At 42.7% G+C, this 25,971-nt stretch overlaps 2 protein-coding genes across 2 annotated transcripts; both read left to right on the forward strand.

The window, feature by feature from the left end:
* The first annotated feature begins 6,946 nt into the window (after positions 1-6,946).
* On the forward strand, positions 6,947-25,336 carry LOC120954580 (uncharacterized). The gene is made up of 5 exons (XM_049610779.1): positions 6,947-7,081; positions 7,813-8,894; positions 14,304-14,902; positions 14,971-15,146; positions 23,931-25,336. The coding sequence occupies exons 1-5, from the start codon at positions 7,076-7,078 to the stop codon at positions 25,158-25,160; spliced, it is 3,093 nt and encodes a 1,030-aa protein (XP_049466736.1). The 5' UTR covers positions 6,947-7,075; the 3' UTR covers positions 25,161-25,336.
* LOC120957589 (acrosin-like) lies at positions 13,826-15,921 on the forward strand. The gene is made up of 5 exons (XM_040379871.2): positions 13,826-13,967; positions 14,031-14,241; positions 14,304-14,902; positions 14,971-15,527; positions 15,604-15,921. The coding sequence occupies exons 1-5, from the start codon at positions 13,862-13,864 to the stop codon at positions 15,781-15,783; spliced, it is 1,653 nt and encodes a 550-aa protein (XP_040235805.2). The 5' UTR covers positions 13,826-13,861; the 3' UTR covers positions 15,784-15,921.
* Positions 25,337-25,971: the final 635 nt, after the last annotated feature.

Below are 25,971 nucleotides of genomic sequence, written 5' to 3' on the forward strand. Positions count from 1 at the left end.
CAGCTGATGTGCAATGTAAACAAATAACGTGTACAAAATCGCAACTAAATCATTACAAATCTTCGATTTCGAGTATTTCGTTAATTTTCAGTCAACAGTTCATCATTTTTCCCATTTAGGAATGTTCCGCTTATTTTTGAAAACGGATGTTAGTACCAACTCTCAGCAAGCGATGACAGTAAGCTGCCATACAGTGACTGCTAAAAATGTGTGAAGGAACAATTACAAGGCTCAACTTTACAACAAATAGGCTCACCTGTTTGTAGGAACCTCAACCTTATGTGTCATCCATGTTCCAGAAGCTCACATGCAACACATGTTCCACATGTCTGTTCCTAAAACTTTTCAGTGCGTCATACTATTTTAAAAATATTAACTACTTCATTTCATAGCTAATTTTGTAAATAAACTAAACCTCAGCAAGGAGGCCTCGTTTGAATTCAAATAAACAATATAGAACCAATTATATTCGTAGAAGAGCTGCTACAAAAGATTCAACTCTCATTGGACGTATAATTTATAAATCATAAAAGCAAACACACGGAACCTCAAGAACCCAGCTCGCTTAATGCGCGGCGAAGAATTTCCATCAGCCTAAATCATCCGCCTCCCCCACAATGTCTAGACCTGCCTTAATTGACCCTTGACCCTCATCACTCATCGGCCAATTTTTACTGGGGCGGAACATGGTCCGTCATCAAAAAAAGGGGGGGCCTACCACCCGTCGATTGACAGCACAGAAACACCGGTTGAAGCCTCCGTTTGCTCACGATTTCCCCGACCGGATACACACACACCTACAGACACAGAGACACCGATCGGGACGGTAAAAATGGAAAGGGAAACATGCAAAGTTGGTACGGTCTGGTTCGGCCATCCCACCTGCTGTGCAGCAGCAGGTTTCCATTTCTTTCTTTTAATTTCTTTTATTTTCTTTACAACTTTATTGCTGTTTCAGTTATTCTTTTCAAAGTGCTTACTCGCTCGCGGTAAGGCAAGAAAACAGCATCCGCTGTTTGAAAGTTGATAGCACCGGTTGTTTTTTTATTCCTTTCAGCTTCTCCTTCCGCAATTATAATAAATGGCGGGTCCGCCCAGGGGATGGAATTGAAATTCCAGATTTCAAATATGGTTCATTGTTTTCCTTCGCTCCGCAGCTCCTTTCAACGATCCTTCAGAAGTAGCAGCGCGCTTCAAGAACGTCCTTCTAGTGATCGCGCGTTTAATTTCACCTCACTCGCAACGGGTTCTGCTGAAGGAAACATTGTTCCGCCCAGTGGAAACACCTTCTTTTTCCTAGTATTTTTTTCCGTCTCTTCTAAGAACACTCCAGGGCATGGTAAGCTTGTTTACACCCTCGGATCATCAGGCACTTGTTGGTGCGTATTGCTTTCGCCACCATTCCTAGCGCCCTCTGCTCCAGCTAATCGAACCGAAATTAATTACACGTCTTACCGTGAATCTATATTGCCAGCATTTGGAGACCGTCTTTTCAGTGAGCCTAACCGAAAGAAAAAAAAACGATCCCCGGCCACCCCGCAGCGATAATTTTAGACGTTCTAATGCCTTTGTTTAGCAATTTCCAGTGGGATTGATTATCTAGTGCTATTGAGCAAAAACAAAAGGAAGGTGTTTCGGGGTTGTGCCGTACCTCGTGGGCTCGAGCGTGTATTATTTCGGGCCCTTTTTCCACGAAATCTTACACAACCTGCCTCGGCCCTGTCCGACAAAAAAAAATCTCGGATGATTGTGTCTCATCCGATGCCCAATGGTGGTGCGTAAAGAAAACCCCCCCTCAACATGATTAGTCTAATCGTATCGGAATCGGTGCTTCAACGGCCAATAGCAGTGATGCAATCAAATTCCGTCGGGGTTTAAATTGTCATGCAACCGTAACCAAATGGTTTTCACGGTTTTGCAGCATGATGCGATTCGGCCCATCCATCCGACGACGCGCAAAGGTCCAGCGGGGCCCGGTTCAGTACGCAGCACGCCCAACAAGATCAAACGCCGTTCCGTCCGGCTGTGTGGTTATGGTTGTGTGATAAATAATTAACTATCCCTGCGCATAGGGTTCGGGTGGGCTCTCACCGAGGCGGTGGGGTGTGAGAGTTTTGAGTGTATTGTTTGCATTATTCATTACAAAACGTCAAATCAGCTGAATCGCCCGCGTGCTTACCTGTCTGCTTGTGCGGGCTAAAACAGATAAAAGTGTAGAAATGCAAATACGATGCGCGTTTTGGTTGGTGGCAGTGAATGAAATGGATTTGATTGCTCTTATCAGGCACTTAATTTTCAGTGGGGGGAATTCGGTGTTCCGTTTGACTTCGTTTGAGACATTTGTTTTGCTAAATTGTTTCTATTTTATTTCATTAACGACCTGCAAAAGAGATATTGTGCATGAGAATTATGATTTTAAATTTAATTTTAAATAGTTTCTTTCCGTGAAAATTGGCTTTCTTCATGATGGTATTTGTTGCCTTTTAATGCAGCTAATTTTAAGAAAATTAAGCAGCACTTAATTATTTTATTTTTTAAATTTAAGTATCCATAATAAAGAGCTTTTACAAATTTAAAAAGCCAAGACAATATGCACTAGTAACATATTATAAGCTGAATACTAGACTAAATACATAGAAAAGAATGAATCAATATTCACATATTGAAAATGAATAAAGCATAAATTATGATACGCGCTATGCGTTCTACTTGTGACAAGAGCATAAACTTGTTTCTTTTATATTTTTAAAGCAGTTTTGCAAAAAGTTACTGGCCCACTGAATTCGTATTACTTGGTTATTAGAAGTGTTTGCATCACTCCATTGAATAAATTAGAATAAACTATGCAATGCTTAACATCTTCTTTTCAACCATAATGATCAACGTTATCATCCCGACTTCCTTTTTGTATTATAACAAGCAAACTGATAGAGAAGGTTGAAATTCAGGAAGATGATCTCGTCCAGCCTTACGCGTCTATCTATTGTTATGATCGGTGCAATTGAAATTTAAACAGCTAAATCGGGCAAGTACAAACCTATGCAATATCTATAAGAAACACGAAAAACGTATTATTACATATGCTTCTCAAACGTTAACTCCAATTGGCATCTTAAACACCTAGTGGCAAGACGGTCACTTACAAAACTGGATACTTGAACCACTGTGTGGCACTAGTGCATGTGTTCCTACCTATCTCGTGCCACCGTAGTGCTCTTTTCGGTTACAAACCGCCTCACAAAATATTAATTACCTACTCATCCGGGGCAACATCGGGTTAGGCACCAGGTTACTTCATAGTTACGTTTTAGACATATTTACTCTAAAAAAAGCCAGTACCCTTGTCCCTAATAGTGAAGCCAATTGTATCGTTAGGTTATATATGTTAAATTTAATGATCATAGTAAAATTTATATTTAATATTTTTTGTAGATAAATGTTTTATTCTTAACTGACTTTACGAATAAAGTGTTGATTTTTTGGTTCCAAAGTTGTGAATCGAATCATGGACATCTTCAAACTTCGTACATTCATCATATTATTTTTGAATTTCTTCATCTCTAATTCCTGGCCATGCCGTTATTTAATTTTCCATGATTGCCATGATGTACTAGATTCATCAACAAATGTGTCTGCCTTCTAGTAGGACCTGATGTCATGGTAAATAAATATATACTGTTGGTCAGCACTCACAACCAGAGGCTTTCTTAGCAGTTTTGCTTCAAATCGACTGCAGTGTAAATTCATCGCTAATTTCATACAATCTGGTTCAGATGCATTGACGGAATCTTTGATAGAAGTTATTCTTCTTCTTCCTGCCTGCCTGTACCCACTTGGTGAAGTGAGCTTGGCTTTCAGTGACTTTTAGATTGTTACCATAGCAGAATAGTCAGTCCTACGAATGGGAGCGCGGTCTATTCGGGACTTGAACCCATAACGGGCATGCTATTACGTCGTACGAGTTGACGACTGTACCACAAGAGCGGCCCAAACCGGTAGAGGTGATAAACAACGTGAAATTAAGACTGGTTTATCATATTGCACTCTGATTTTCACAAAAACACGCTTTAAATTGCTGATACTCGAAGAAAATGGTCAAGAATTGCATAATATTTGTGTAGACAATGATAATAACAAAAAAAAACACATTTTTTGAAAATAGACGTTTCGCGTGTGTGAGAATGTGAAAAAAATTTAAGAAATTTTTAGGCTGTCCGCCATTCGAATCAAAGCGTCCGTAATTAGAAACATGAGCTCGAAACTGTCTGGAATATGAGTCAATATATTGTTGCAATTTCACTATTTTTAGACAATGATTCAAGTAAAATTATTGGATATCTTCATTTGTTTCTCAAGTGATTTATACAGAGGTTTTACGTTTGCAACAATGAAAGACACTACGCTTCACATACTATGTACGCTTTCCAATACGGTTTGAACTTCAATCTTCAAGCGACCAGTTACCGTCTCATTACAATCCCACGCTACACCCACCTTGCACTAACAAGCAGTCAGAAATCACCGCACTGGCCAAAACCCACTTACCGGCGCTTCGAAGCACATCATCGACAGGCCCTGTAATAGGATATTGTTTTATGAGCTCCATAAATTATCGCTAACGTACATTCAATTATTTCCGGATGTCAGTCCGCTTTTTTGACTCCCAACCAGCCAGCCAACTAGCCAGCTTTCCTCAACCCTAATCAGACCGCTTGATCGCATGCAAACACCCCTTGCAGCTACGCTGCTGACCACGTTTGCATCTCTTATCGCTCACCCACCATCGACCAGCTCCGATACCGATCGCAAAACGACACTGCCCACTGCCCACCTTCTTATCCTTATCCTTGCGTCGGTGGGTGCCGTCCAGTTCCGGATCGTTTGCCATTTGGGCCACCGGGCAAAATTGTTTCCTCTCGCCAATTTATTGCACCTCGAACGGATATCCTGTCTTCCAGGCATCCCTAGATCCCGTTTTCTATCGGTGTCCAGATGCGAAAGGTGTCCGGCCATGGTCTGGTGGGCGACCATCTTGAGCTGGTCATGCGGCAAACGATGGGCAATGAATTACTCAACCAGAGTGTCACAGATCTGCATTTAAAGCTGCTTTGGCGAGATTTTGCATTATTGTCTTAAAAGATAATGATTGTACGAGAGTTTTAGGAGCTGTATGATTATATGTGTATTAAAATGTGTTCAAAATTCAGTCAAATATTCTATAAAGAGTGGCCTTTCAAGCGACTAATTAAGCGACTAGCAACACATGTTTCCATCAAATATTGAACAATGATTTACCAAAAGCAAGTGAAAGCTAATACTTTATTCTAAACTCCACCGAACAAGTTATTGACTCGTAATAAGCTTACACTTCATTCGAACGCATTTAGGCATACCAGCTTTTGCAATAAAGCCAGTTTTCTCTGTACTCTCTATTAGCTTGCTATTAAAACAGTACATTTTTTGTGCAATCCTTTATGCAAAGCCCCGTAATTTTATTTGATCTTTGACGCATAATTGACGCCACCAATCGCCACCGATGCGCCAATGCGCCCCAATAACGAGTGCCCTTTTTTGTGTCCCCTTTTCAGTGCTTTAGCTCATCGCTCCGTAAAGTCAACCGCTTGGAAGCCTACTCATCCGTACGGCACGGAATGGAATTAATCCACATTTGGTTTTGGCGGACGGTGAACAACGGGCATTAATGCCCACAATTGACACACATTTTTATTGCACAAAAGCGTTCAATTTATTGGCTTATCTATCTGCAGCGACTGGCCGGTCTGGAAAAGCGCTGGTGCCGTTTTCGCCTTACATTGCGTAACCGTTGCCGCATTGCACGCACGCTCACTCGCACTATCAGCAAAGGGTCATCGCGGTGGCAAATTGGAAGATGGAGAAGAATCGTTTTTATGACAACCTGCGCTCCCAAAAAAAAAAAATTGCCGTTTATCATCTTTGGCCAGACGCAAGATTTGCCATCTTTATTGGCAGCCAATTTCGGCTGTCTCGGGGAGTGATTTCGCGCGGATTGAAAATCAATTTCGCTCCTCGCACTTCCTAGTGGTCACAAAACTATCGAAAAAGCGCACAGCACAATAGCAGGGCAGCTCAATCAAGCAAACCGAAACTGATGATCGAACTGCCCTGGCCATTTAGCGCGCGAAGACTCACCATTGTGGCAGTGGCAGCAATTAGGAAAGCTTTACGAGGGCCTTTCTTTTATCAACAAACGACATCGCGATCTCCGCGTAACCAGCGTGTGCCAATTATTGGCTAATCAGCCGACCGATTGTGGGCTTTTGATTTTTCACCTCACAAGGCTCTCTTTGCACGCGTCTTTCTTTCCTGGCAATTGAAAAAAAAACCTTATTGTGACAACGCCATTTTCCGCTCCCGGTCGAGAGGATGTGTCGAAAAGTGCGGCACAAACACACCTTACATCGCTCGTCGCCTTCTTTTTCGCTGCCTTTTGCTCGTGGTCACTTTAATAATCGATGAAAAATACATCACTTTTGAGGTCAGCCGTAGCCGTTATCTCAACGCACGGTGACAAGCAAACGGGGTAAACATGCTCCATCGCTTGGCTAATTTGTTGTCATCCGTACAGTGTGCGATCTGCCAAAAACATGGGTGAGCGTGCGAGCGTGTTTTCATCATCCCATCCCATGGTCGATCGTTCGCGAGGCTCCACCTGGGGAAGGCACGTAAAGATCAGCGAAAGAAAGACACACAGATAAGAGAGTGAATGGATCGCAGCAACCGCAGCAAGTGTAAGAGCAGGAACGAGACGCAACGAAAACAACCTGCTGCGTATCTTCGCGTTACGCAGAGGAAAACTCTTCTGGCTCTGGCCAGAGTTTTGCTCGAGGAAAATTTGGGCGCGGTATAAATTGATTACGCTCCACGGTGGGAAGCATCATTCGCTTGTGATCGTTCGTACCATCCCAATCGTGTGAGAGCAGTGTTTCAGAAACTGAGTTTTGCTATAGTAGTCATCTGGTGCAGTGTGTTTCTTGCCAACTTCGATCGTGCTCACAACTCAACACAGATAGAAGGTTGAGGATTGAACTCAATTATGAAGGTGCGTTGTGGATTGTGCGTTGGAAAAATTCTTAAGGACATTTGGACTTTTGTGATGATATATTGTGAATATAATTATGAAGATATAATATGATGTGAATTTAGTGTACATTACATGAGGACAGTGTGTTATTGTGCTAACAATCCTAGTTGTAATTGAAGTTCTTGAACATTTCGTGATCCAGAATTAATGTTTGTGAACCGTGTTGCATCGTTGGGGAAATAATCAATTGTCCAGTATTTAGTTACCGTTGTGTTTATTGAGTAATTTATCCATTTCGGTTGAAACCCATGAAAAACTAGATATGGAATTCAATCATGTTACTATGGGATGATCGTCCATTTACTAAACCTATGTGTTATTTAGTTTTTTTTAGTCTTGATTTTAATGAAAATTGATCCAGGGCTTGTAAAGATCAGAGTTATCATGCTACCAAGATGTCCAGACACGTTGAAAGGGCCTGAAAATCTATCAGCGAGCCTCTTAATAATCAGAATTTAACATCTGTTTGCATTTTTTCCCAATGTGTGGTTCTAGTTCAATTTCCTTTTGATTTATTTACATCAATCAATAACTTATCCTCAAAATACTTATAATTTTCCCAAGTTTTTCCCCAAAAATTGACTAAAAACTCAAGCTAGTACATTACTGTATTTGTGAACTTCTAATTACTAATAAGTTATTATAATGTGTTCATCTCAACGTTTTCTCTCCCTTACCCTTAATTGCAGACGTTCATTGTGTTGAGTCTGGCGGTGGTGACACTGGTGGCCGGTGCCAGCCTCGAAAAAGCTAACCCCACCAAGGAAGCCCAGGATCGCAAGCTGGACGAAAAGAACCATGCCAAGCGTGGTCTGATTGACTACGGCTACGGTTACGCCAAAGAACCTGAGCTGCAGGGAGGCTTCAAACCATCGTTCGGGTACGACATCACCGTCGGTCAGCATCATGTACCACAGTTCAAGACGTACGCTGTCCCCGAGTATCGTCACAACCAGTACGCACCCCTGTACAAAGAACCGACCGTGTACAATTGGAAGGAGGAAAAGCACACCATCATCACGAAGAAGGTCCCGGTGCCGTACCCGGTGAACGTGGAGAAGCAGGTGGTGATTGAGAAGAAGGTCCCGGTGCACGTACCGGTGAAGGTGCACGTCCCGTACCGCGTCGAGGTGGAGAAGAAGGTCCCAGTGTACGTGGAGAAGAAGGTGCACGTCGATCGTCCGGTGCCGTACCCGGTGAAGGTGAAGGTGCCGGTCTACCACAAGGTGGAGGTTGAGGTCCCGAAACCTTACCCAGTGCACATTCCCAAGCCGTACCCGGTGTACATCGAGAAGGAGGTTCATGTTCCGGTCGTCCACCGGGTGGAGGTGGAGAAGCCCTATCCGGTGTACGTGGAGAAGCCGGTGCTGGTGGAGCAGGTGGAGTCGCACGAGTCGCACAGCCACGAGCACAGCCACGAGCATGAGCACAGCCATGAGCAGGTGAGCCACGAGCTGCACAGCCACGAGCAGGTGAGCCATGAGCTGCAGGGACATGAGCTGCAGAGTCACGAGCATAGTAGCCACGAGCAGGAGCATGTCGTCCATCATGACATTCGCCCCGTTGGTGTCAAGTCGACCAACTTCATCTCGGAGCCTATTCACGTGGAAGACCATCACGAGCACCAGTATGGTGAGGAGTCGCAGAAGATCGAGCGCAAGGTGGAAAGCGATCAGAAGGCGGCGGCCACCACCACCACCGGAGCTGCTGCTGCTTCTGCCAGCGAACAGAAGAAGGATGCGGAAAAGCCTGCCGATAAGGAGTCGTCGCAGTGATCTTCCTGCGTACAGCTTGTTGTTTAATTAGTGGTAGTAAACGATCATCTTCTATAGCTCATTGTTCATTCTAGACGCCAATTCTTCCCAATTGCTCGATCTTGCTTGCACAGGGAAGGGAACATAGTACAACATGCTGTCATGTTAGTGCCTCAAACCAGTTGGAGAGCATAGTTTGTATTGTAGCTAAGCGTATTAACCACCAGTCTCTCTAGTCTCGAACGCGGTGTCACTTCTCGTAGAACCTACAACTGCGAGATGTTTGTCTGTGTCCCTACCAAACACTGTAGCAGCTTACGAATCAAATCTGATTGACCCAGCCCTCTCTGCAAGCTAATCAAAAAGCTCATAGTAAATAAACAAACGAAATGTATGAAAATTGAAAACAACACACTCTGTTTTGCCTTTCGATCGTGGATCATTTTCTCTCTCGATTGTACGCGAAACCGTTTTCGAGGTGGTGACCCAGATGTTTGCTTCTCGCGCACGGTGCACGCGCACGAGAGCCGATCGATGATACAACTGCGCTCCACCACGACACGTCGCGTATGCCTATATTGCTCAATAACGCACACTTTTACCCTCGTTACATGGACCGTTGCTTTCGCCCGTTTGGACGATCGTGGACGGACGACGAGACGCACGTGTACGGCATCCCCCGCGCAACGATCGTTCAATCTCGATCGCTCATTAGCCACGGGGTCCCGCGCCTCGGGGTGGAAATGAGCAGCAAGGCGAATGTAACTCCCAGCCTCCGCTCCAACTCTTCCGCTGCAGCGCAATTTCGTTTCGATTCGTCGCACACAACGACGACGACGGGCTCGCGGTGGCGATGATTTGCAACGGGAGCCGAGAAGATCTACACATTGTTGGAACCCCTTCCTACCGGAGGGGGATGATCGTAAGTATTAAGTAATCTGTTGGCGTGCGTTTTGGACCACGCGGTGTGGGAATAGGAAACTAGGGAGCACGGGGTAGTGAAAGAATCGGTGAAAGAAAATCAAATCAACGAATAAAAAAAAACTACAGCCCCTTTTTACGCCGAGACGCAAAACCCCGCAAGATGTAACTGAAACCGAAAGGAGATTAATAATGCTTTCGTACGCCGTCGTGAACCGTGAAACATAATTTCGTGATTGTTAGCGGTAAATGCTTAAACAAACATGCGGAAGGTATTACTGAAGGGCATGGTTATGCTGGCGAGTTTTTTTTTGTGGTGGAATTGACCTACATTGTGTGCGTGTTTTGGTTGTTTACAATTGAACAATAATTGCCACATAATTTTTTCAATTAATCAGTAATAAAACAAAGAAACAGTGGGAAATAGAAGGTAATGATTTTTGATGAATAAAATAATAAGTTGAACAAGACAGGCGAATTGAATGTTGATGAATGATGAGAAAATTAATAAACCTTAATAATTTTTTTGTTAACTACTTCATTAAAAACATTTGTTACGAGATTGTTTTGGTGTGTAATTTAAGCATTTCAATTCTTTCCTTGCAATAAACAACAATCCAGCAATTATAAATTGTCGTTTCATATGGCTCAAATAGAATTTTTTGGCTTGTTGTTGATCGAGATTTAAAATTCATATTTTCAAATAAAATAGTTTAGCTTAAACTATGAACAGAAGAAAGCTTTCTCTTGGTAATGGAAGAATGCTTCAATAGAAATATATTTTCATACCCATAAAAAGCACAAATAATACACTTCAACGCACAACTTGCGCTCAGTTGAATATAGAATCCATTAAATACCACTCACCAAAGTCCAAACCCACTTCTACTTTCGACCACTTTTCGACCACTCTTTGTACGTCTTATATGCCATTTATTTTGTTTGATAGATAACGATCGGTACACTGCTGCCACCGTTAGCACCCATTAGATGCAATTTGCACCTCTTAAGCGTCCGCGTCCAGTATGCGCGTAGCACGCGTTTCCTATCAATACCAATTCAAGGCCATTTATTAGTTGATGCAGTTGTCCTGACTTCCTGCGAGAGGGAAAATAGTAGCGCACTCACACGCGTTATGCATTTTGGATGCAGTTAAGTGCATTTTATAGATTGGGTTGATTTTACGGGAAGCGCTTGTACAATTTTGCTGCGCCAATCTGTTTTTCTGATGAATGTAGACGCCTTTGTTCAAGTGAATGTAGATACCATAACTCTTTATTAAAATGATAAAGAAATGTGCGATGCAGGCATCTGTTTTTATTTTACATTGTTAAAGGATGAACAATTCCACCGAACCCTCAAGCCAGTCTATAAAAGCCGATGCAGTCATGAATTATTAAAATTGATTTGAATTCCAAAGAAACACTCTGCGACAAAACCAAGCGATATATTTCGAACAAGGTTTATAATTTCTCTTTGAACACAATGAAAGCTTGTAGTACAAGAGTGAGTGTGTTGAGCGAATGTATCAATCGTAATACACGTAGACATTATTATTATTTAAACTGAAAAGAAACTGAGCCCACTGAGAAAGAACTGATCAAAACTTTGAAACGAAATCAGTGCTGTAAATCTGTGCCAATGCTATCAATCCACAAATAGCTTCACAACAACAGGGATTCAACCTAGAATCTGCCACATCCTAACCAATTTAACCCTCACTAATAAACCAACCGGCTAACAAATAGAAAGGTGTGTAAATGAACGACAAAAAAAACAGGCAAACGCCAGCTAAGCCCGCTCGCAGCAAAACACAGGGTGATACGTCAGCCAGCCAGCACGACGTCACCGCCTGCCACGGTACACGGTCGAGCAAATTGCTGCAAATTGAAATTTATTGAAACAGAAAAAAGGCTCACCCCAGCAGGCCGGGGTAGGTGTTGGGGCCATCGGGTGGAACACATAAACGGCACGGTATGCGCTTGGGCGAGTAGTTGGGGAGTTTGTTTTTTTTGCTGTTTCTTCTCTCTTTTGTATCAACTGTTATTATTATTATTATTATTACTACTACTATTCCTAATGCTGGTCTAGTAGTAGTAGCCGAACCCGGAACCCGACGCAGCTGTCAATTGCATTGTTTTTGCTGTCAAACGATTTAGTTTTATTCCGAATGATTTTTTAATCGTTTTACGCTTTAAGCACACACACACTATCGATCTACCTGTACCCAGCACACACATACACACACACTTACCTAGTCAGCAAACCGAAAAGTCTGTAGTCCTGTACCTAATGGAACCGGGGGTTTTTCAGGGTAGGAGTCGGAAAAAAGCGATCCGTTCTTGTGTGCAGTTTGGCGTACGCTGATTGATTTTTATTTCCCATTTCCCGGCTACCGGGCCTCAGTTTTCAGTTTGTTTTATTTTATGCCAAATGATTTCCTGGCCATTTTTTGTATGAGTTTCCTCTCCCTCAACCAACTCAGCACCCATTCGGTGGAGCTTTTGCCTCATAAAACCACCTAGACCACCGCTCCTAGCCACCTTCCATTTGATCAATCTCATCTCAACCGTTTTGCACTGTTGTGGTGTTTGGTGGTGATGGAAGGTTCGGAAAAGTTCTAATCGCTTGCCCGTGCCGTTTCAACCCGCAGAGAGGGCATTGGAGAGGGCATTGAGGGAGATTGGTGAAAGTTCAATCAATCGGAACATTTTGCTTTAATGGCATTTCAACCGTTCGAATGCAGTGGATATGCAGGCTTTACCCGGTTTTGGTCTAGACCGTGTGTTAAACTATTTCGTTCTTTTTTTTGCTTCCTCACCAGTCTCTCTCACCTCTCTCTCTCACCAGCGAAACAATTGCACTCTTTGCCGAATCACACCGGGGGCCGATGAACTTTGATGTGTTAAGGATCCATCAAAGCGTGCCATACGTGAAGTGCTTGGCTGCCTTGTTTGATGCTTGTTTAGAATTGGCGGTTTTCGTATGTTTACCCCAAAGCAGCGCTAATGCACTGCACCCCGCACCCATAAACCGGGATGCTGGCTGGCTAGCTGGAGGAATGCTTTGTGAGTCACAGTTTGTTAAGCGAGGCTTCATTTGGTCTGGAATTGCTAATGATTTCTGATTGCAACGCATCGAAGCCGTACGAGTGAACCCCCGTTTAGCGGTGGGTGGAAAAGTATTTACAAAGCTAAATAACACATTTATATCCAAGTTTTCGCAATAAAGCAGTAGTTTTTAGAAGAAAGTTAAGGAATTTTAAAATTTTTACATCATTTAGGTATGCAGAATGTTATTTAAAGGGAATTTCTAAATCTTAAATGCTCTGAGAAGTTTCTTGGATTAATCTGTCACATTAGAGCAATGCACAAAAAAATGATGTCACAACATTTACATGCCAAAACCAACCAACTTTGAGGTTAAGGACCCAGTCAATGCCTGGTAAGCATACACACTTTGCATTAAATCGCAACATTAAAACATCCATCATGCGTTCGAGCCCCTTGTGAACCGATCCTCGCAGGCTTGGCCATTGTGCTGTAATAAGTTCGGAAGATAGTTACGGTCGCCATGTAATGTGATGAGCGTACATACGGTACAACTGATCAACGCGTACCATCGCGGTAGGTCAGTGTTGTACAGTCGTCCGTTGTGGATTCAAGCCCGGAATGAACTGCGCCTCCATAACTGACTATCCTGCTTTGTGTAATCAATAAGTCACTGAAAGCTAAGCCCACTAGTGGAACAGGCCTAGAAACTGACAACGATTATTGTGCCAAAGAAGAAGAAGAAGATTAGGAAATTATTAGGATTGGATTATTAAGAGATCTTGGAGTACATCAAACACGATATTTAATTAGAAGTAATTTTCTACATGTACATTTGCTTGTTTTGTCGGTGATCATTTTGCCCTACGCGATCATTTTGCCCCGCGTTCATCTATAGGTTCATTCCGTTATCAGAAGGAAACAAGTTTGCCTTAAAGCCTTAACCAGCTGACTGAAACTCGTCAGTACAATGAGACAGCTCAGTGTGAGAAGATTGAAGCTACGTTGATAGGATGATCCTTTTCTTACCAATCTTGCTATCCCTGGCAAGCTTAGCTCAGGGATCAGTATTTTTGCATCGTCCTCCTTTACAATACACCCCAGGAAATAGCCTTGATGGTGAATATTGTTTAATTAGTTTATGTAATTTTGGGGTGGCTCATTGGATTTTTAATATTGCAGAATGTGAGCAACGTTTCCCAAACAATCAGTATGAACCAACGATAGTACCAGCGGTATCTGGCGGGCGTCGAGCCTTTCAGGGAGAGTTTCCACACATGGCCGCGATCGGGTGGACAAGAACAGACGCACCAATCGCTTATCTTTGTGGAGGCAGTTTAATAACTTGGAAGTTCGTTCTAACAGCCGCTCATTGTTCTGCTGACATAGACAAGTAAGTGGAGCTACTGTCATCGGTTTTAAGTTCCATCAGAATGAAAAATATTCTTTTTGAAGCATACCTCCGGATACAGTACGATTGGCCGATACAGATCTCGCTAGCACAAGCGATGACGAGTTCGCACAACAAATCCCAATCGCACGCATTATCAAACATCCGCAGTATCAATGGTCGCGAAAGTACTACGATATTGCCGTTGTTGAACTCGAGGAGTACGTTAAACCAAACAAAGCAATTTGTGTTGCGTGTCTGTGGCGTGAACCAAACGTTCCGGGAGACCTAATGGATGCGGTTGGCTTTGGTGCTCTCGGGTTTGGAGAAAGGCTCAGCTCAACCCTGCAGAAGATAAAACTACAGGCCCTAGACGAGACGATATGTGCTAAACGTTTACCGGCCATGCGACGCGAAATGCCGGAAGGCTTGCGTGACGATCAGCTGTGTGCACATAGTGCAACCATGGACACGTGTGAAGGCGACTCGGGAGGCCCACTGCAAACGGATCGAACCGATTTGTTAGGCAAGACGTACGCGCTTATAGTAGGAGTGGTAGCGTTTGGCACTCCTTGCACTAATGGGTCAACGGGAGTATACACCAGGGTTAGCTCGTACCTGGATTGGATCGAGGAAGAAGTAAAAGAGTCTCTTAGCCCGGAGGGTGAGTTTGCAGTTGAAGTAAGAGCAATCAAAAGACATCTGTTTCACACTGTTTCAATCTATCCACAGTTTGTATTGAGGAGGACTATTGCAATCGTAAAATGAACCCATCCGTGCACGGTAAGGTTGACAAAATATGGGAAAGAAGTCGCGTAGGGTTGCTGTGGCAGGAATACGAAACGGACATCCATCAGTGCGGTGGACTCCTGGTTGACTACCAGTTTGTTATCACATCGGCGAGCTGTGTAACTTCCATTAAAGGACCGCCAAGATACGTAGCCCTTAGCTCTGATAGCGATCGTGCTGCTATAGAATCAGTGACTGTTCATCCATGGTTCACAAAGGGCCACCCATATTTTGATATCGCCGTTATAAAGCTCCGAGTGTATGCAAATTTAGATAAAATATATCCAGCATGTATATGGTCGGAGGAGCAGCATGGTGATTGGAGAACTCCCGACATTCTGGTAGGAGCTTCTTATCTGGAAAAGCGACGCGATTTGTACACCAGAAAATCGGTTCAATACTATGTTAAAGGCGATAATTGCAGTGTAGGAGAAAATGTTGATTACAACGATCTTAGCTGCATCAGTAAGGATGCTACACTAGTGCCAGGAATATGCAAGGTAAATAATGTTCGTGTTGGTTGTTGAGTTGTAATTCAAACTTTTTTAAAAATATTTCTTATTTTAAAATTTCTAGATTGACCATGGAGGTCCAGTAATGAAGTTATTCGACAAACAACAGTACTTCGTACATGGTATCGTGTCCAGTTTGACGCAAGGCTGTGAAGGTAAGGTGATCTTCACCAGTTTGGCACCTCACCGACAATGGTTGGAGGAGATCATGTACAAACAGCAGCAAGAGATGCTATGGATGTAGTGTAGTCTGAACAGAATAAAAAAAGGTAAAACACTATAGTTGAACTAAAACAATTCAGTCGCCTTTCTTTAGAGTGAACCGTGTCCTTGCCTTTTCTCGATCAATTCCGGGCTTGAACAAATAACGGGCATCTTGCTACGTCGTACGAGTTGACGAGTGTACCACCAGACCTATCCTTTTATCCAGTGGTCTCCAACCTGTGGTCCGTGAAATAATTTATTTTTGAAAAAGAAAAGCTTGTTCCTATACAAATCGTGCATATTTTTACACACAATATTACATTTTAACAGGCATGAATATTATAAGATTTAAACTTTTTTTTGATAAAAAACTTTAAACTAGGTTTTAAAAAATGTATGTCCTCAATGGATGTGGGCCGCGGCAAATGTATTTTCCAAGCCAAGTAGTACGCGATCTGTGGCCGTTTCAAATTAATTAATTGTTTCCCATAAAAGCCAGTTCAAGCACAGCCTTGTCAGTTTACGGTGCTTGACCTAACACGAAAATGATTCGTTATGTTAAAAACGTTAGGCTAGTTATTTCTCGTAAAAGACAACAAAATTTGTTGTATGTAAAAGTAAAAAAAAAAGGAAAAGTAAAAGGCTGTACTTTGTAAACTAAAATATGAGCTTTGTAAACTAAATATTCCATCAAAAGGTTAGAAATCATCGCAACCAAAATGGTAAGATTGTACAAACTCAGACTTGTTAACTATTACTTGCTATACTCGACGGTTTCAAGAAAGGTTTGTGTTTTACCTGATTGATGGCCTCTCTCTCTCTCTCTCTCTCTCTCTCTATCTCTCTATCTTTCTCTTTCTTTCTCTCTCTCTCATCCTGCCTTCCAACCTCAATCCTCTCTCTCTCTCTCTCCTTCTCCCTCTCTCTCTCTCTCTCTCTCTCCCTCTCCCTCTCCCTCTCTCTCTCTATCTTTCTCTCTCTCTTTCTCTCTCTCTTTCTCTCTCTCTCATCCTCCCTCCCCCCATCCCTCTCTATCTTTCTCTCTCTCTCTTTCTCTCTCTCTCTCATCCTCCCTCCCCCCATCCCTCTCTCTATTTCTCTCTCTCTTTCTCTCTATCTCTTTTTCTTTCTCTCTCTCGTACAATCTCGCTTTCTTTCTATTTTTATTGAACTGTATAACCCGGTAATCCATTATCGCTTGGCACAGACAAATGTGGACCAACGTTCCTCCAGCCTTCATTTTATGATTGTGCACACAATGCAAAAACAATACGTCAAACAATCTAGGTCAGCGAGGGGCAAAGTACGGCTCCGTGAGCCATGCATGTGGCTCTTTGATTTCTGGATGATGGCCCTTAACCGTTCATATATCTTGATTTATCTTCGCATGGAACCGTATGAACATTTTTGTACATTTTTTTGCTTTTTTGACCTCAAACTTTGTCGACCGCTGGGCTAGTACTATCGAACATTATAGCTGGGCCTCAAGAAATGGCTTGATTCTTAAAAAAAGTTTCTTTCCAATCACTCATAGACACTCTAAATTCAAACAACTATTAACGAGAGAGTTTTTCTTATCTTCATTTAATAAAGCTTTTTTTCTAAACTTTAAACTGCCCTTTGAAGTAAAGATGGCTTCGACTTTACTTAGCCTTATTCTGAGTACACAACCAACTTTTTTTTTTCAAAGCAATAAAGACACTCTTCCCCATTCACCACCACCCCTAATAATATCGTTTCTTGCCAAACAAATTCGATTGGTTGATTGTTGTGCCCTTTTTTAATGATCGCTCTGATGCTTACAATCCCGCACAAATTGCCATCAGCCAACGGCGAAACCATAATTGGCACCCCGAAAACTGTCCCAACCCTTTAGATAAACAGTATCTAGCGCCGGCTCCACTTATCCTCAAACCTTGCACAAATTATTACTCAACAGAAGAAGAAAACAAACAAGCTTTGAAATTAAAAGCTTTACTGTAAAACCCACCCTAAAAAGTATGGGAAAATTTGTCTATCATCATCACTACTTTGCTTAGCCCCATACCCTATCGGAAACCTTAATAGGGATGAGTAATTGGGTTCTCCCTGTTTTTGCCCGTGGGTGGAGAAAAACAACAACTAAAGCCTCCCCGCGGGTCACAATTTGACAGCAAACGATTAGCAACTTGTTGGGCGCTGCCTTTAAACGCTTTGCTGCTGCAGCGGAAGATCCGGAAGCACAAAACCCATCACGGAATTTCCACGGTCGGATCCACACAAATTTTGTGGACACCAATTACCGTATTCCGTAATGTTTCCCCCCCGCTCAAAACCATCTCTTAATTACAATTACGCCAAAGTTCTTTCACATCTCACTGTTTTGGATGAGAGTGTCTCTTTTTTGCTTTGTTCCCTTCTTTTTGCTGAGTTTTGTAAGGGATTGAGAGCGGCTAGATATCCGGACGGATGAGCGATTACGTTGCGGACTGCCGGAAAAGTGCAAATAAAGACAAACAAAGCAAATGGAAAGAATAAAAAAAACCTGTCCAAATACGCAGACAAACGCGGTGCCGGCGGTTCCTCAAAATTTCAGGTGAACAGATGCTTCACCGTTTGCTTAGGACATACCCTGGTGCTGGGATCGCTCGCGCGCCAGCGTGGCCAAGTTAGCACTTTTGTCCTCCCCCCCTCCTCACTGGACACTGGACCGTCGGTGTGGACGGTGTGTTTCACGCTTTGTAATTTTTGAGCAAAATTTTCCCAGTCGTTCCGCTTGGTTTGGATGGAACGAGAGTGAATTCGGGAAAAAACGGACGACACACACAAAAAAACACACAAACACCCACACCGAAAGGAAACAGACAGTCCATCTCACCTGAAGGTACATAACAGTCGTAGTAGAAGAGTCGTCTACTTTCACGTGTTGAGCGGGAGAAGCAAACAGAAAAGAAAATCAAAAAAGAGCAAAAAGTCCCACCGTTTGCCCCAAATTGTATCACATTCTCTAGCACAAAGTGCAGGAAAATTGCCAACAACCAAACCAAAAAAACAAAACCTTATTCCCAATGTGAAATGACTAAGCGAACCCCACGGATGGCGGATGGGGCACAGCGAAATGGGGCGAAACAATACAGCCGGTATTAAATTGAATTAATATCCCTCATTCGAGCCCACAAGGACACGAGTCGGTGGCAGAACATTCCTGTCCACTTTCCCGTTCCCGGAGAAGGGAACTGAATGTGGAATGTCTACATTTACTGGCAGCGTCACTGGGGTCACCATTTTTAAAGAGTCTCCTTGCATCTTACCGGGTGGGTGAGTTGAATTTATGGAGATTTCCTACATTTCAACAGCCCCCGCATCCACCTCTGTTGCTGTTTGGTGCCGTGTGTGCCTGTGTCTAGGGAAGGAGGAACGGTATCTCCTTGTTCCTAATACCAACGCAACGTACCCCTTTAAATCCTCCCCATAGCTTAAATGGTTTCCCCCGACAACGGTTCAGTTGTTGTTGTGGCGGATTAGAAACATCACCAACGAACGAGATGGGAGGAAATGATGTGTTTTTGGGTGGAACCCTTTTTCACCCCTCCCCCCTGGACAGAAAACCGGGTGGAACAACGCAGGGGAAAAAGGTACATCTTTAATAAAGGATTTTAATTGCGCTCATCATGACAGGCACGCGTGTGGACAGCGGAAGCCGTTTCGGCATGTTTATTGCCATCTTTGGCTGTATCGGTCCGTTCCCTTTCCATCTTTTTATTCGTTGCTAGTGCAAAAAGTAAGCCCCCAGTACCACTAATACCACTTCAAACCGGTGACCGGCAGAACGGGCTGAAGGATGTAAACGAGCGCGTTTGGTGTACACGAAAAGGTACACCGATAGCATCCAGTGGGATTTAGTGGTGATAAAAACCGGCTCGGGTTTAGGGGGGAAAGCTGACACAAGTAGGCTCCTGATAACCGGTGGAAGGAGCACGAGCACGTTCAAAGCGTAACCGGCACATCCGCTCACTATGATTGTGGCTTTTCCCTTTTTGGATACATTTGCTGCATGTGCGTGCTTTCTTCGTTGGACGTTTCTGTGCGAACGCTTCGGTGAAATGTTTCAACGCAACGGGGAACGGTGAAATGTTTCAGCGCACTATAAAGAACTATCCGTTCCTTGGTAGCTGGGGAAAGTTGAACCGGTTCGCCAAGGGGAATGAGTTTATCCACGCAAAAGGGGAACATTTGTATTGTTTTTGGGAGGAGAAAATATGAACAATGTTACTTGCGACCACTGGTGTGACAATTGTTTCATACAAAACGTTCAATATTGAACTCCAGTACAAAATTTCAGTATGAATAAAATAAATAAATAAATAAATAAATATTCAAATAAATACTTTTAAATAAAAAAACACTTCACACCAAACACGTCACAAATGTTTTGTAAAGGAAAAGGAATAATGCTTATGATGATTTGTTTTTGATGATGAGATTCATTCATGTGACGGTGACAAAAGAAGAGAATCAATTTAATTCAAAAAGTAGCTCGGGGAAATTGTCGTACGTCGGCCGGTTCATGCAACTCGTAGCAGGGGTAATACGATGCAGGAGAAATTCCTTCCCTGGAGGGTGTTGCAGGAGTATAGAAATCGCTAAAATACATATTCATGTGACACATTGCTAGGAGAAATACGTTGCACAGGGGAAAATCGTACAACATTATCAGTTGTTGCAGGATACAAGCTGTTGTGATATTCAGTTCATCCCAAAAGTCACAGGAGAATGAATAAATAGATTACTCGCAACAAGACGTTGCAGGATGAATATATGCATGATTTCAGTTGTAACACGAAAGGAGGGGGGATGGAAGAAACCGGTTAAGGCAAGCGATAAACCTACGTTGCAGAGATTCTTCAGATGAATTTCAGCAGAGGGAATACGTAGCAGGAGAAATTCCTTCACTGCAGGATATTGCAGGAGTTTAGACACCGCCACAACACATATTCATGCTACGCACTGCAAGGGGGAATACATTGCGCTGGGGAATATCTAATAGAACAACCTCTAGCCCAAAATAATATAATTATTATGGTATAGATGTGGATAACAACAAATGTAAGGGGAAATTAACGATACTTATATTTATTAGCTGATTTTAAATCAAATGCGGTCGCTTCTTCGCGTTTCGTTATTGTTTGGTTGTCATAAAAAAACTGAGAAATTGTGCTCTAGACTGAGAATATACTAGTCAATTTAGATTACTCATTTTTGGGTGCACTCAATATAATATCATCGTTGTGTTGACAATTTTAATATTTTACTATATTTTATTGTATTGTGTATTAACAGCTTTCAATTTTCTTACAATATTTGTAAATATTCTTTACAATCTTCATATTATTTCCTACTTAAGAGGAATATTAAAAGTATCTTCAATATAATCCTGTCTATCAATGGACCATACATTATAGTTGTTTAAAAAATAGTAAAATTGTGTAACAATAACAGACACATAAACTTCCTGCTATTTGTTGCAGGAACACATTCCTGCTATTTGTTGCACATCAAGTGCAGTTACACTTCGTTATGTGATATCTTCAATCAGCAAAGCAAGCCAAAGTGTGCATGAAGTGTTTCGTGCCATTTAAAGTTGCTGCACTACGCTCAATCGGTTGAACCGGTTGAACGATAGTTAATTTTGCAGTATGTTGCCCGCCGTTCCTATTAGGCACACTCATAACACGAGCAACAATGATTTATTTTCATTTTAAGCGATAGAAAACCTTGTGTTTGTGATGGAAATCACGAATGAAAATTGAGACATTTTTAGACATTTTAATTGATTAAAATATATTTCTTTAGTATTTGTAAGTATGCGTTGTATTCTTGGATTCTTTCGGTGCGAGAATTTTTGAATTCAATTTTTAGAGTTACTATATACCAAAAATATAAACTCAACACGAGACGTTTTCTGTTTTCAGCGTTCAAACAATACGTCAGATATATCGGTTTCATTTTTACACACCATCAAATGTACCTAGAAGAAGAATTAAACCGGTTCGTAAATCTCCTGGATATTATTGCATCGCGTTTGTTTCGGCAAACAATGTCCCACAATATGGCAAGTGTGTTTTCTATAATATTATGGAACATTATTTCAAGATTTTTTACCTCTGAGCACTAAACTGCTCAGAGTTGGGTTACAAGATAGATAAAATAAAGTAACAAATAATATGAACATAAGTCCCGATAGAAAAAAAACAGTAGAAGTTATTGAACATACGTTACAAATTGGTTATTTAACATACAACCGACACCCAACGCTTCACAACATGGTTTTATAGCAAACTCGTCGCACAATTCGAAGGCTTTTCTTTAATTTGGTACAAATATGGAGCCAAATTTTAAAAAAACTATTAGAAGTTCATAATCTATGAGCATTTACAATTAAATGACGTTTCAAATATTTTAATGATACAAAGGAAATGAATTTAATGCAACGAATGGTACAAAACCATGCCATAAAAACCCTTAAAAGTTAAAAAAAGCTAAGCATGAGTGACATAATTTATTACAATGAACATATCTTTCTTTGCAATAAATTATCTTATCAAATTGAAAACTAGTAAGATTAAATTGATCTCTATATCTTAATGTTTTGTTGTATCAAGTACATGTAAATCTATTCGCTTTACTCTCGGCAGAAGTTTAACTTCTTCTATCCACCAGAAGCTATCGATGAGCACAGCAAGCACTTGTAGCCTCGTGTCGATAGTTACACGGCAAAGCATCCTGTAAAAGCCCCATAAATAACCTCCACCGCATGTGGAATAATTGATTAACGAGCTGCTCATCAATGATCACGTGCACCTGAGGCGATGTTTAAAAAAACGGCAATTCATTATCATGACATACTGATACAAATGCATCATCCATTATTTTACTAATCGTTTGATGAACACGATGTTTCAAGGCTCTTATTGACATTAATTTAACCTCTTGTTCTTAGAAAGCGTGCCAGAGCAGAGTCGCGTCGTGATGCATTCTCCCCTTCTCCCCGCAACCACCAACGAAGCTACACACACGTGGTCTGTGTTTGTAAATCAAAATACTCCGAATACCTCTACTGCATACTGATAACACCCGGCGGCGGAATAACTCACGACCAAAGTAGGAACAAAGTTTGCAAGAAATTATTAACATAAACTACCGAGAACTTTGACGGCGTAGTGCAAGAAAACTACATCATTCAACACCTTTGCAGCGAGTCGTGAATCACTTTCAGTTTCGTTCGTTTCGTCTTTGTTGTTGCTGCTAGTGATGCGCGAAAACACCAACCGGTGCTTACGGTGCAATACTGCACCTCATATCCCCGCTTCGGGCACCGGGGAATATCCCAACGGAACTGGCCCGGGATGATTCGTGAGATGATGTTTCCATTAATATGATAATTGCCACACCACAACCACAATGGAACACAATTGTTCTAGCCGCTCCGGCTGGTTTGGGTGTGCCACGGGCACGTATAAAACCGGGAGAACAAAGCTACACGTGCTCAAATTGACGCTCGGGATAGGATCGGACGGAGCTAGATCCTGTGCTGCGCTTTGAACGGTGCGTGATAGGAAAGAAATAAGGAAAGTGAACAGCAAAACCGATCAAAATGAAGTGTTTGCTGGTGAGTGCTCTTTTTATAGCAAACGAAGTGAAGCGTTTAAAACGAAACAAGCAAACAGCTGTGAAACTAAAACCGGAGATAGTGAATTAAGTTGATGGAAGCAAATTTCATACCCAATTAAGTGTTCATAAATCATTTTTTCAATGTTGAAATAACTCTTTTTTGTCTAAGAAAAACAAAAGCCATAAAATCAAACTTTAAGCGTTTTTGTGCGAAAAAGCTTTATGGCAAGCTTTTGTTGCATAGTGGTCGTGCAAGGTCCATAGGGCGAATTATTTTAAGCAGGAAAAAAATAACAAAATAAGATTTAAAACAACTCAATCGTTGTGTATTGTTGGTTTAAAATTAATTTTATCTTATCCTAGCAAAATTTTTGAATTTCAAATTTATTTATTTTTTATTCAGGAGGAAAAAAATTCAAATTTTCCTTCCGTTGAAAACTTCTACTAAACTTGTTTCGAACGTAATTTAATTTTCATTTACGCTAAATGGTTCTAATGCTCTATTTTTGTAATATTTTCGTTCTCTGCCACCTTCAGCTCATTACGCTTCTCACCCTGTCGCTGGCAAATGCGCACCTGTTCAAGAAAAAGCTCGTCTTAACGTCCGAATCTGACGGAGGGCATGGCGGCGGCGGTGGAGGCAGCTTTTCATTGGGTGGCGGAAGCTTTGGCCTTTCCTTCGGTGGTGGACTAGGAGGTGGTGGTGGTGGAGGTGGCAGTCACGGAGGCTCTACTGGAGGAGGTTATGGTGGCGCATCTGGTGGACCTGGTTACTCCAGTGGAGGATACGGAGGAGGTGCGCCAAGCCATTCGGGCGGTGGCGGAGGTGGTGCCGGCAGCAGTGCATTTGCAAGCGCTAGTGCCAGTGCAAGTGCCAATGCCGGTGGTGTTTCTGAAGGACATTCGGGACAGGGTGATTATTCCGGTTACGGACCGGCTCCAGCGGGATCTGCTGGACATGGACATCATGGTGGCTATGGTGGCAATGGTGGTTATGGTGGTGCTGGTAGTGGTGGAGCTGTTGGTGGACATTCAGTGCATACTCCTTCGGATCATCTTACTCCTCCGGCCCAGTCCGGCAGTAGCGGTGGCTACCAAGGATCGGGTGGCGCTTCTCACGGCTACTCCAACAGTTTCGCCAATGCCGGAGCAGCTGCAGGAGCACACGCTGGAGCTCCGCAAGGATCTGGTGGCGGATCTTATCATGGAGGATCACAACCGGTAGGAGCACCATCCGGTGGACACGGTGGCCATGGTGGCCACGGAGGAGGGCATGGTTTCACGAAACAAATCACCATCACCAAGCATGTCGATCAAAGTCCTCCACCGCGTCCGATTGTGATTGAAAAGCCCGTACCTGTGCCGGTTGATCGTCCCTATCCGGTGTACATCGAAAAGGAGGTACCGGTGACGGTGGTGAAAGAGGTCCCAGTGCACTCCGGTGGTGGTGGTGGTGGTAGTGGTGGTTATGGAGGCGGTGCCGGACACTCCAGTGCAAGTGCTAGTGCAAGTGCGCACGCTAGTGCAAGTGCAGGAAGCTTCGGCGGTGGTTACGGTGGCTCCAACGGTGGTGGCTATGGTGGTGGTGGAGGTGGTAGCGGAAATGTTGGCGGAGGTTACGGTGGTGGACATGGAGCAGGAGGTAGTGTTGGTTATGGCAGTGGGGGTCATGGTGGAGGCCACGGTGGCGCATCGTTTACCAAGACGATTACACTGGAGAAAACCTTCAACAAACACAAACACCATCTACATCATCATGGATGGTAGGCTGAGGAGTGATAGAGTTGGTTACGTTTGAAAATGGGTGGAAATTTATGATGACTTGTTGGGATTTTTAACCCTTTCCATTCGATTGCCAAGCGAAAAGCTTTACTGATGTATTGAACCTAATTCTAGCGAGTGTGAAGATCATTCGAAAAATAAAAAAAAATGCTAATAGATTAGACTTGATCGTATTGCTTTGAACATTAAGTATCACACATATCCCAATTCTCATGAAACTGCGTTGAAGCAGCAATGACTGTCGCAGAAAAACCCCATTAGAATGCTATTTGAAAAATAAATCCATGAAATACTTCCAATAATTATCAATTCTTTTAATTCTTTTAACAAACGGCGCAATATGCACGAACGTACATTCCATTAAATCCGTAACAAATTGATCACCGGTCAAGCACGAGTCGTGATTAAGCCATCACCAGCTTGAGTAGATGCAAAGAGCAATACAAAAAAGAAGCAAAAAACAAAGAAGCAAAGCACTTTCGTGCGACCCCGGATGCACGAAACCGGTCGCCAATGCGCCAATGAAACCCAACTTATGAATGAATTCGTCGACATCGAGCACCGAATGGCAAGGTGTTTCCGGTTCGGTTTTTCTGTTTCAGTAGCACACCATTTCCTTCGTCGCCGCTAACCAGCAGCACGCGCGCGCACACGTCTTTTCATCGGTTCCATCGCCGGCACACGGCATTCTCGATCTCGACGTTTGCCCCCGGGCATCCCGACGACATCGTTGGTTTATCAACCCGGTTTTTTTTCGCTCCTATGTTAAAACAGCCCATGAGAAATGGGTTAGCAG

This window comes from Anopheles coluzzii, chromosome 3 (assembly GCF_943734685.1).
Source record: "Anopheles coluzzii chromosome 3, AcolN3, whole genome shotgun sequence".
NCBI classification, from domain to species: Eukaryota; Metazoa; Arthropoda; class Insecta; order Diptera; family Culicidae; genus Anopheles; species Anopheles coluzzii.